This window comes from Arachis ipaensis, chromosome B6, assembly GCF_059453495.1.
Source record: "Arachis ipaensis isolate K30076 ecotype BB chromosome B6, ASM5945349v1, whole genome shotgun sequence".
Taxonomy (NCBI): Eukaryota; Viridiplantae; Streptophyta; class Magnoliopsida; order Fabales; family Fabaceae; genus Arachis; species Arachis ipaensis.
Genome location: NC_142441.1, coordinates 15565098 through 15578556, shown reverse-complemented (window position 1 = coordinate 15578556; position 13459 = coordinate 15565098). Strand labels below are relative to the sequence as shown.

At 38.1% G+C, this 13459-nt stretch overlaps 1 protein-coding gene and 1 pseudogene across 1 annotated transcript; one reads left to right on the top strand and one right to left on the bottom strand.

Moving 5' to 3' along the window:
* Positions 1-298: 298 nt before the first annotated feature.
* LOC107646475 (uncharacterized) lies at positions 299-1479 on the top strand. Its single transcript, XM_021104073.2, has 5 exons — positions 299-378; positions 469-547; positions 632-997; positions 1093-1221; positions 1333-1479. Exons 1-5 carry the CDS (start codon positions 299-301, stop codon positions 1477-1479), a joined length of 801 nt encoding a protein of 266 aa, XP_020959732.1.
* A 3004-nt stretch (positions 1480-4483) lies between these two features.
* Positions 4484-10801, bottom strand: LOC107646477 (protein FAR1-RELATED SEQUENCE 5-like; annotated as a pseudogene).
* Positions 10802-13459: the final 2658 nt, after the last annotated feature.

Here is a 13459-nt window from a genome sequence, read left to right as displayed (position 1 = left end):
ATATCGGCCTCATAGATCTATGTGCAGGGCTGAAAGACCAAAGCCTTTAAGAATTAGTTTGTCTGGGTTCGTTCCTGGAAGTTTTGCCTACAAAGTTGAAAAATAACTACAAGCTAATAATAACTAGTTGGGAATAATAGTTTACTTGGGCCTCCAGATTGGGCTTCCATTTGTAGGCCCAGATATAGCTTCACAACCCTTCATATGTATTGTGAAGGAACAAGTTTGATAAAGTGGAAAAGCTCATGCTTACGGTTGACCGTGTGATACAAAGTCATCACGTCCGAGTTGAACACCCATGGAGCCGCAAAAGAGCGACAACAATGACCAGCCTCCAACGCATCCATCGGTGCAGAAGTCGGTGTTGGACTGTGTGAGGTGTGTGAATGGAAAAGTTTCCACCTTTCGAACGTTCTGTTGTGTGTTGTGGGGGCTAACTGAAACGATTTTTTTGTTTCAAATATGCAGGGAGAAGGCAGCAAGAGCAACAATGGAGGGTCTTACGGATGATGCTTCCTTCATGGATGTTGTTGCTCAGATTCATGAGGTGAGGGTTTTTTTCCATGCTGTATCTTAATAAGCCTAGGTGCATGTCTTCAGTTTAGTCACCGTGACGTCATGTTCCATGCAGCACATCATTCGAAGTGAGAGGACTACAAGGTCAGCTATGTCAACACAGTTACAACATTCAATGAGGTTAACAGAGATTGTGGCTGGCCACTCAACCATGTTAGACATCCTATGGTCGAAACATGTGGGTCGAAAGAGTTCACAGGGACTGGACAAAGGACCCAAGAGCAAAGAAGGGGTGTGTGCATCAAAGAGGAAAGTGTGCTCTAGTGCAAGGCTGGAAATGGTGGCTTCAAAGGCAAAAGACGTGAGACGTCTCTGCGGAGAGAAACAGATGAAAGTCGACGTGAAGAGGTCAAAAGGGAAGTGCAATCATACTAAGAAAGCGGCGTCCAGAGGTGATAAGCCCTGCCAGAAGCCATTGAAGGTTAGCACGTCTAAGTCTGTTCTGTATCAGTTTAGGGTAATGGTTTGACTCGACCGAGGTTTCCTACTAACCAGAAGGGTGATGTTATCCTGCAGAGGAAGTTGGAGTTTTCCATGGCGTCTGACAGTGATGTGGAAGTCTCAGCTGATTTGATTGAGTTCGGCACACCCTATAACAATGGACGCAACCGATGTGGACTGGTGCAGGGGGAAGACATGCCCCAGGTCAGACTAAATCCATGTGTGTCGTGTGGGTATAGGGATGATGAATAGAGATTCATCTTGTTGTGATTTCACAGCAGGGGTATTTAGAATGTGATTGGCATTTCTTTACAGGTTTTTTACCTCATGTTCAGGCCCCCGGATGGCATGTTCTTCTCAAACCTTGAGCTCGCGGTTGTGTCATATGTTTTCGATGCCCATCTGGACAAAAGGTTAGTTTACTTGACAGGTACTATTCACTATTTGAAAAAGTGTTCATAAAAGCTGGTGATAAAGGTGTGTGACGTATTTGTGGGATGTATGGAGGTTTTGTTTCTTAGTGAGCATACTCAGGGGGACCGCTTTGCCTTTTGTACGCTGTGCCCAGGAGAAGAGCTAATAGATGATGTAAGTTAGCATTTGCAGTATGTAATGTGTTGCACCAGGATGGAACAATGTTTTCTCTTAAGACCACAATTAATGTGTGTGGTAATGCGACACAGGTTATCAATTTGCTTGCTACGGTTTTGACAGATGAACGTTCTGAGCCGAGCTGGTGGCTACCTACTAGCTTTGCTGTGAGTTCCATCTCCGTCAACTGTTTGGGCCATGAGTCTTACATGTTATGCCTTTTTAATTGTTGGTCATTTCTGATGTGGGTTATGCTTATAGGATATCCTTGCAAATTTAATCTTTCATATCACACTAAACCTACAATTGATTTAGTATAATTCTCTTAATGAGGAAACCAACGCTGACCATAAGCAGGAGTTTAGAAATACTCTCTTTTATTGAACTGTTTGCATGCACAGCTAAATATTTGGTGTAAGTTGTATGTTGCCCTTGATTTCTCTATGAATTCCTATATCGTGCAGTGTATGGATAATTCACCATGTTCAGGTGTATACTTTAGTAGATAGTCAATAAGTGGGGTTCATTACTAATAAGCAAAGTGTTCGAAGTCATTTACCTAACTTGGACTTTTGTCAATATAATTGGTTGCAACTACATAGTTGACCTCGATGGCTAATATCATACATGGATTTATCTTTGCTCTGGTTTTCATCTTTCATGTCAGCAAATCGCTTTAAGCCCTGGTAATTACTGCCCGGAGACCCTGGAGTTTATCAAAACAAGATACATGGGCCCGGTGGATGATATCACAAAGCTTGGTAGTTATTGGCGTTATTATCCAATGCAGTTATGTACGTTGGTGGTAAGCGGGTTTTTCTCATGTCCTTTCATCCACAAAATTGCAGATTTATATCCCTTTACATAAGGATCGTCACTGGTTTCTGATGGTCGTGGACCTTAAAGAGGAGCTACTCATCTACTTGGATTCTTTGAAAGACCACAGCGAGCGTGATGCAAGGGTCGACCAGATGACATATGTGGTAAAATTAGCTCATTTTTAATGCACTCTCTTTAATTTTTTGGTTTTTACATTCAAATTTGCATACTCTTGGTGCGGCTGATCCGCTGTTAGTAATGCAGGCTTTCTTCCTACAAACGATACTCAGGGATAGGAAATTGTACAGCAAGTGTGACAGCGTCCCACCGACAACGTCTGCATACAGAGTTAGGGAACCCATCACCGGCCAACAAGACCCAACCTCGTCAGCCTCCTTGTTACCTCGCTCCGTATCATGTGATTCGAACTTATATTACATACTGATAAGAGGTGATTTTGTTTCATGTTTTCAGTCGTGGCTGTGGCATATGGGTTGCGCAATGGATGCAACTTTCTAATATTTGGACCTCATATGACATAGAGGTTATGCTCTCCACATGTGTACAAAAATTTCGTGATACTTTTTTGTTTTGTCCCCTGGTTGCTGATAACAGCATAATGCATGATCTGATGCGATATTTATGTTATTTATTCCACGGCAGGGCATCAACGACCACAACAAAATGAGGTTAGCCTTGGACTTAATCATGGCAAAGTCTAACCCGACCAGAGACGAAATTTGCAAGCTTTCTTGCAAGCATTGGGAGGAGACACTTGATAATCCAGCGACAAGGGGAACACCCCAAGGAACCCAACCCCCTGCGGAGGCATCATCGAATGTCAGTAGTAGCTCGAAGAGCTTAACCATATGACAGCATTGGCTGCATCGAAGCGTGAATCCCTGCCCGAGGATCACACTTGGTTTTGCTACCTTAACAATTTGGGGCTGTTATGGAAAACTTTCAGGTTTTTTTGTTCTGTTAGTCGCCGAACATAACACTCTTTTGGTCTTGTGTGATGGATCCAGTTTGGACAATTTTTTGATTGATTAGTTTTGTACAAACAGATTAGGGTGGTAAGCGTTGTGTGTTGTATTTGGCTGTGGGCATCTCCCTCCACTATTTGGGTTGTTGGTTTTGTGTTAATATCAGGGCACCCAATAGGATCTACAACTAAGTTTACTGTTATGGGGACTGTTTGGTGTAAGGAAGCCAAATATTTGGTGAATATATATATATATATATATATATATATATATATATATATATATATATATATATATATATATATATATATATATGACTGCAACTAAGTACAAATTATTTTATATCCTTAATGATTTACTATGTTTATGGTAATTTTCTTCGGAAATACTGCAGGGTTCTTTATCTTAAACTTAAATTAAACAAGTTAGGTTTTAAGGTTAACTTTTTAAAATTTACGATAAAGAGTTTAGGCTTTTAAAGTTTAACTTCTGAGAGACCTAATAAAAGATCACCGATATACGTCCAACACAGCCTGTTGGTTATCTAACGCCATTGTTGAGAAAGTTGCTACAAGGAATGTCACGCGAATTCCCTTGCCGATAACAAAAAAATAAAAATTCAGAACCAAACCAAGTCAAGGTCTCATGAGGCTAGAGGGACGTTGATTTCCAATATCTATATGCATGCACATTGGGTTAAGTAATTACTCATGCTCACAACATTCTACTGTTAATATCATGAAGATGCGGTTGGGATGGACGTCATACAACTCATGCTTTGTTGGCACAAGAAATTTATATCCCTTGTTGATATGTTTCATCACCCAAAGTAACATGTTTGGTCCTCAATCCAATAACACAGACTCCTACTGCATATCAAGGAGGAAATATTCACATTGATTGAAATAAAAAACAGCCCAGCATAACACAAATTCACAACAGTAAATACTTAATCCCCCTATCATCTATCTAAAGTTACATGCAAATTGTCATATTAAAACATTTGACTTCCCCTTACACATACGATATTCACACAAAGTGACTATAGAATATTTCCAGACAACACATATTCAAGGAGTGCGCAACAAAGAGCTAGCTGAGGTTGCGGAGCAGTTCCATGACCTGCACAGTGATAAAACTACTTTTATTTCGATTTTTGAACGCTTAACCCTAATTGATGACTGTGAAACCAATGTCGAACAGACGATAGTACAATTTCAAGTCGTGATTTCCTCCCTAGTGAAGTCGGCAGAGTCCAGTAGATGTTTCGACCTTACATTCTCGCTTTGCACCGTTCTTATCACGTTTTCGCCAAGACCAACTGGGTGATACAGAGAATCACCCAGCTCAGCTATTGACAGGGGCCTTTTCATCGTCTCCGGATCGTTCATGCTTTCATTCAAGCAGACATCATGCTTCATATCTTCGTTTGCACTGGATGAAGATTTCTGTTCCCACCAAACAAAACCGAACAAAGCAATGACATTCATAACCATTTGAAATATTCAAAGAGTGCACCAATAACAATTAATGGTTCAACATAAATTATATAGCATTCACATGCAGATGTAACAACAAGTTGGCAAGGTTACAACATGAACCTGAGTATGGAGTGCATCATCGCTTGAACCATCGTTAGACTCTACCCGCTCTGTCCCTGTCTGCCTCGTGTTACCCGTGCACCTCCTCTTTGTGTGTCCAGGTCTCTTGCAAATTGTACACTTCCTCCTTTTACCGCGCTGCCTTTTATGTCGTGGTGCACCCTTTGTCCTAACAACCACCAGGTCTTTCACGCACCCTTCTTTCCTGCGTTGTCCCGTCACATCATTTCTACCGAATGCTTCAATCAGACGTGTACACAAGGCCCGAATTCCCTTTACTGCCTCTGTGTACACCACTTGATTCCTAGCACCAAGAAACAACAGCCACTGGGATGCCTCATGAAGAGCGCCATGCCGCATTAAGAATCCCCTCTCATCGTCCGCTTCACCTCGCTCTACGTATGCATCGATAGATTTCGCGTCTTTCCGCCACCGTGTGAGAACTAAACGATGCGGTATTTCTTGAACATGCTCGTACTTCATAACAAAGAACATGTGTCGGCATGGGAAGCCTTCTCGTTCCGAAAATCTGCAGTGACAGAGCAATTTCCCCATGTTCCTATCAAACTGAGTGATAAAAGTGCGACCCGGATTACCATATTCTTCGGTCGTGTATACCGTTGTGGCTGAAATTCTCCTCTTCGCTACATAATTCACCACCCCGACAGCATCAATCTCCTTTTTCACTAGAGAGAAAATTGCTCGTGTGTACATCCTAGCAGCCCCCTTCTCAATTGGATCAAGACATGTTGTCATCACAGGGATGCTATTCACGGAGTTAAATTGTGCCACCATCTCATTGTTTCGGTACTCGCGTACAAGCACCTCCAAATTCTGTACAAGCTCCAAAATTGTGTGCCTAGAAGTCAGGAACTTCTTGACATGAGAGTTTAATCCCTCGCACCTCGATGTCGTTCGATATCAAGCACAAAACTTTCCCCTCAGATATGCACTGACCCACATGTGTTTTTTCTCGTACATCTGTAGGGCCCAACACTTTTCGTTGAAACAAAACTCCTCTGTAGCAGTGGCCCACTCATTCTCAAATTCCTCAACACCCATGTCGGAATACAGTCATTTGGAAAATAAATCTCTAAACATCTGCTTGTTCCCGTTTGATGTGACATTCTTCTGAAGATGCCATGCACAAAGGCGGTGCGTTGTATCTGGGAAGACCTATCGGACCGCTGCAATAAATGCATCATCTCCATTTGTGACGACCACTGACGGCATCCTATTACACATAACCTCCAGCAAGTTTTCAAGCACCCACATGTATGAGGCTGTGGTTTCGTCCAACAGGAGCCCAAATCCAAAAATTGTGGTCTGCCTGTGATTATTAGTTCCTGAGAATATCACCAACAGTCTCCTGTACTTGTTCTTCCTATACGTGGAATCAAAGGCCACAACATCTCCAAAGTGTTGAAACTCCGCTCTACTAGCACCATCCTCCCAGAACAAGTTAGCCAACATACCTTCGTTAGTGACGTTATACCTCACCATCGACATTGGATCTGCAGCTGCTTTTCCTTGTAGATACACGACAGTGGCGTTCGTGTCACCATCGGCGACGTTCCCCCGCTTCTTTTTATCTAAGTGGTTATACGCATCCTTCTTTGTAAACCCCAGCAGCGAGTAACCTCCTGCAATTCCAGACATGTATCCGACTATCTTCGAGGTAGGAAGTCCATAGCTATGCATGCTTTCCATGTGTGCCTTTGTAGCATCTGACAATCCACAAAACTGAAGCATCAAGTGAACCATACCTATCGGGGTCAGGTCATGGTTGTGGTCAAGGATCACCTTCCTAACCTTCCAATTACTAGTACCTCGATCCAAATATATTGATAACTTTGCCTCGCAATTTGTGCGGGTTTCCGGTTTATGCATTCTCTTCCTATCTAATCTTGCATAGTGCTTCTCATCTCTCAACCCGGCCCAGTTGCAGAAGAATCTTCTACGGATCAAATTTCCATTTTCATCCTTGCCGTAATCCCCTTTCTGGACGCCAAACCCATGGCATTTTCCTAATCGCAGGTAAAATTTATAGGCTCATTGCTCAGTCCGAAACACCATCCGATTAATATTCTCTGCCGTCAGCCCCAATACATCTCCGTAACCAGATGCTTCCTCATCTGAATCCTCATTCATTACATCAAATTCAGCGGAGTCATCTGTTTGGTTACCTGGATCACATCTCGCATCCCCTTTATGGTATCCATCTCTACTGTTAGTCGCCATGAAGCTGCTAATTCCCATCTGTGAAATTAGAGTACATACATCAAAATATCCATAATTTATCAATCGCATAATATACAACTACACAACTAAATGGAAAATTTTTGCCGACTTGGAATATAATTTGCGATAATTAACTTGCTAACTTTTCTTTTCTACCCTCTTAAAAAGTTGTCGTCCTATGAAGAATGATACACCTAATTGAATGTGTTAGTAATTCCTAAAACCCAAACAACTAACACTTAAGATAAAACAATTATGACTATGAATTAGACTCAATTATAAGATGATAATATTAATCTAAAGCCTCACCCATTGTAATAATCGATTTGTTCATGTGCACTAGTAATAAAACATTAACAATGGTCACACTGAAGTGAAAGATTTACCATAGGTCCCAACAAACAGTATCATCATTAGAGTAGGTTTTATAATTTCAGGTTGCAATACAAAAATATTCACGATAACAAATTATCTTTATAAATTTTGGGATACGATATTTTGGCAAAATAACAAAATACAACAAAAATACTTGACAAATACAGATTATTAAATTTCTGGCAGTGTCAGATGTGATCTTTTGTTCCCTTTTTTCCTTTAAAAGAAATCATTTTAACATTTGGATGTGAAAACAATTGACATCTTTCTTACAATGACTACAACTGCCTTCGATGTGAATTTAGAACTACTTGCTCAATATGCTTTTAGGATACACAAGTTGTTGTCCACACTCGGGTAGAAGTAGTCAAAGAAATGAAAATAGAGGTGGACAAAAAAAAGAAGCAAACCTGAAGTCAATTACAGAAATTAAGGTTGCAACATATATGGCTCTGAGCAATGCAGATATGGCAGATTCTGTGATAGCAGCAGTCAAGAATGACCCAAGAAGGTGGCGTGAAGAACAAAACAGCGATAAGGGCTACACAAAAAATTAACTAACCTCGTCAATCTCCTTGCACATCTACAAGGCAATAGAAAGTCAAAGATCAGATATATAGATAATGTTCAATCTATAACAAAAATAAGCAAAATGGAACTCTACTCGTTGTAGCAATTAAAATTTTGCCCTTTCGCTTTTCGATTTGGGAGTTCTTAATCAACTACATGTCCAGCACGATCATCTTACAGATGAACAACTTTCACAAAAATATTTTACAAATGGAGATAAACTCATTCTCAAAATTGGTTTCAAAGTATTGGATTCTTAGGACCCTAAAACCTTCCAAAAAGTTACATGGGACAACACCAACATTTGGTTCCACATCATTGCAGAATGATGACTTAAAAAAAATTCAACCTTCACAATCTTTAACTAATTAGATGCGAGTCAGGAGGTGGATGTTGATTAATGATTTTATTGGAACTTGTTTGGGTGATCGACAACGGAACCAATGGTTATAGTTCCAACATCCAAAATGTTAAATCTTGTATCACCTACCATATACCATGCATAAAATAGACGTTAACCTCCAAAGCTAGTGTATATAACTAACTACTTTCTTTTTAAAGGTTGCAACTTGCCACTTGCCACTTGCAACAAGCTACCATATTTGACCATTGACTGGTCAACAAAACAAACTACATTCATCTAAAAAGCCCCAAAAAAAAGGGGATAATTACAAATTATTTCTCAGTGCTTAAATTACATTAATATTGTAATTCAGCTACTTTCATCAGGGCTGGTCACTTAAAACCATTAATCATCTTACTAATTATTTGTTTTTTATTTCCCCTCAAACAGAACTAAACCTAACTAAACTTTACATCCAATATAACCGATAAGCAACAAAAACCACCGGCAGCATGAAATCGATTTTACGAACCCTAATAAATTAATTCCTAATCAGCAAGAAAAAAGGGAAAAAGTAATAAAGAGAAGATCTTGGAGAACTGCAGTAGAAAATGAAGTAGAGAAAGAAGAGAAAACTAAGAAGAAAGGTAAATAACAATTTAAAAAAAAGAAGAAAAATGAAGCATTCAAGTTTTGATCGATTCATACATAGATAGAGAAAGTAACAACAAGAGATGCGATTAAAATTAGGAAAAAGACAAGAAAAAAGAAAATAGTTATTAGCAAATTAGGCCCCAATGCTCAATGAAACAGGACAGCCGGTCAGTCCACTGAACATGGAGGTAAATTCAATACACTCTAGTATTAATAGAGTTATATTATAGAGAATAGTTACTGTAATGTGTATGTGTATTGATCTAACTCGGTGAAGCTCATTGTATACATTTACCTATATAAAGAAGAAGAAAACAACTAATTAATCTGCCTACTGATTCCGTTATAACAGAATAACAGAATTAGAAAAACAGAATGCGTGTGACTTGAACTCTAATAACTGCACTACACTTACTTTTATTCTCCATGTCTGCAACTGATTACTATTATTCTGTGAACATACTCTTCTGAAAGATTTAAAGTTAAAATATTAACTGTTGAATAAAACCGCCTTTAAAATCCTTTAAAGATAAATAAATTTTGATAAAATGCTCAAAAATAAAAGTTATTTGCTACATTAACGAACCTAATTATCAAAGATTGTGCACACTTTTTCTTTTCTTTAGCCAAATTGTAATATTTTGTGATGCTATACTAGAATGTTACTAACTTTATTGATTGCATTGCATTATACTGGTATGCATCGCAATAACAGATGAACAGTGCTAACAACATAGCTAGCTAACCAATCCTACTTGCCAATGCTATGATTTAGCAGGGATACTATACATGTAATCAAACTACTTTGGCATATTAACATTGCAAATTAGCAATTAATTACACCCTTGCTGGATAAAATTGTGCAAACTGTTTAATTTATCATTGAAAATTGAAATAGAATGTTGTTTAAACTAACTTCTGTTTTTACAATTGCAAACTTTAGGCACCAATTTGTTGGGATCAGAAATTATGAACACGGTCCTACAAATGCATAATCAAAACTCTAACTTTTTCTTAGTAAGCACATCACATCTTCACCCAAACATGAGCATACCCACACTTCAGAGACAAAAATAACTTATGGCATAGTAGTTTCATCTGGACTTTGTGCAACGAAAATATACAATGTATACCTCCACCGGCAATTCGCGATCGATGGCAGTCTCGCCCAGCTTCGGTACTCCATTTTTTGTGCATCGACACTGTCCCACCCGTAGCACAGCGCACTCTCTAGTGAAGCCGACCAATCTTCGCCAACACACGTGGAGCCACCACCAGGGAAACTCAGCCTCGCTCCGGCGCCATCAGAGGAGGAGCAAGATCTACTCTCTATCTAAGGTTTCTAATTTCCATCTATTAAGTTCATCCCCTGGGTCACCACCAAATACTTTACAACCAAAAAAACCCACTTCAGATAGTCCCATTATTAGCCATCATAACGGATCCCGTAATACCCCTTAATTAATATACTTCATCACCTAATCTTCTTAACTCACCTGCTTAACATTTACGCTGCCACAGTCTTCTCTGCACAGTGCCACCAGCTTTCTCAGAGTTGGTCTCATGAAGTGGACAAGTGTCAATGAATTACCCTGCCACTGCATTTCTATACATGTAGAATAAAACTTACTTTCTACACCAGAGAATCCACCCTACTATTATTCAATTTGTTTCAGAATTCAAAAAATTTGGAATCAAGATATCTCTACCAAGATGCGTATGATCCCCGAGTTTAAATCGAATTATGGAATAGTAGATTCTATCACATATTTTAAATTGAAAAACTTACTTTACACAACATATTTATTAATTCCTTGATTGAGCAGTAGCATCTACAAACCCAAACGTTTCATCTTCCACATAGTGAATGCACAATTACTTTGGAAGATGTTACAGTTATATTTGAACTCCCGACAAATGGTATGCCATTGTCAGGATTTACAGATAGCAACACTACTGGCCTCGAAAATGAATTCATGATACAATTTGGCACTATACCTACTGCAGCTTATCACAAAGGAAGTGGTGTCAAACTTGCATGGCTCCGCACTCTAAAGTGGCTCATGCAGTTGGATACCGCACTCGGCAGACAAATGTATGTAAAGATTCATATATACTTATTTTTTGGGACAAATTTATTCTGTGATAAGTCATGATTGACAATCCACTAGAAGTTCTTGTCTCTGCTCTGAAATTTTGCTGAAATTAAGGACTTTAGTTGGGGTTCCGCTTGCCTGCCACATTTGTATAGGGCATTATGTCAGGTATCACGTTTTGATTGCAAGGATGTGGATGACCCATTGGCGCTGCTTTGTCTATGGGCTTGGGAATGCTTACCATTCCTAGCACCGGTGTGGTCGCAGCAAAGCTTTCCGCTTGCATGCAGGTAAAATTATTTAATATAATATGTTAATATATATTATTTAATATGTATTGTTTAAATATATTATTTAAATATATCGGTTCGAAAAAATAGGATTTTGTTTTATTTCAGCTGGATTGATTGGCACTCGCAATTTCATGGATATAAAAGAATGGACCATATCTCATATCAGGCAGTCACTAAATGATATTCCTGTAGATAGGGTATGTTTTTTGTTATATTTAATTTTTTTTTATTATTGTACATTGTTTTGTATTTATATTTATACGTTCTTTGTGTTATGTTTTTGCAGTTTGTGTGAAAACCCGTACAGTCATGATTGTATGAGGAACATTGTAATTCCAAATGACATCTTGTAGCATCGCTTAATATGGAGTGCAACCATACCACTGATATCATTTGAGTAAATTAAATAACATGCATCAGATAGGGTAAGGAGGCAGTTCGATTTGTAGGAGAAAGTTCATGGAGAAACTACTAGTCTTGCAGAAGCTCACAATGTGGTCCTGATTGGACCAAAAAATAAAGATTGGAGAGTTAAATATTCTGTATACATTAAAAATATATTAAAATGGTCACCTCTGTAATCATGTCTGAGTTTAGCTTGGTATGATCTTGAAAAGATTTAGTTCTAGTGCTTGTGTGACTACCATTGTACCGTCTTATAACCTAATAAAATTTTCTTTTAATAAAACTGACCCTGATAAGCCAATCGTAACTTGTTCTGTATTGTACACACTTAGCATAAAATGTGGTTGGCTCAGATTCACACACCCTACAAATGGTATAATCTTTAATTGCTGCAATAACAGTTTCTCTAGAACTGAACTCTATGTCAACAATAGAATCTATACTAATAATAAGACATAATTCTGACTAGTACTATATGATTCAATAATAATAATAATAATAATAATAATAATAATAATAATAATAATAATAATAATAATAATAATAATAATAATACTTACCTGAATTGATACATTCAGGAAACTCTGTTGAATTCATAGCATCTAGATCCAAAACATGCATGAAAGAAGGCTCTCTAAGTGGATATTGGCTCGTTAGTACATTTGTCACACCTGCAATATTAGACTCAACTATTATATCATCTTCACCTACTTCTTTAGTTGGACCAACAATATGATAAATGCCCTCAAATTCCTTTTCGCTTTCAGTGTTATAAATTTTCCGATGATAGGCTCCAATAAATCAACCTCAACTAATTCTTCAAACTCAACATATAACTCGACAACAGACACTTGTGCCCATGTTTACTGATAGATCGAAAATATCCCTTGCATACTTACTTCGCCAACCACATACATTATTTGAAACTGAACGAAACCACCAAATACTAACATAGACGGTCTATAAAAAATATTTGTGACTCTTTTTAATACTTGATTATCAACACATTGATAAAGTATATTGTTAAATTTCTCATATGTTATTGCAAAAGGAATAACAACATTACATAGATTTTCACATACAAAACTCACACCCTCATATGTTTGGAAAAAAATTTGACCATTATAATATATTTTTAAAATAATACCTCTCTCCATTTTTATACTCTTATACTCTTAAGAAAATAAGACACTCTCATACTCCTAATCAACTTAACAAATCCGTTCCTGCTTTTATAATACTCTAGTCATATTTTTTAATAAAAAAAGAGTAAAGTATCATTTTTGTCCCTAATGTTTGGGGTAAATCCTATTTGTGTCCCTAACGTTTAAATTATCCTATTTGTATCCCTAACGTTTGTAAAAGTGATTCAATGTTATCCTGTCGTCAATTACACATTATGAGCGCTTTAGTTTGAGTTTTAAAAATCTCTTCTTGAAGTTAGAATACAAATGTCTGGAATAGAATC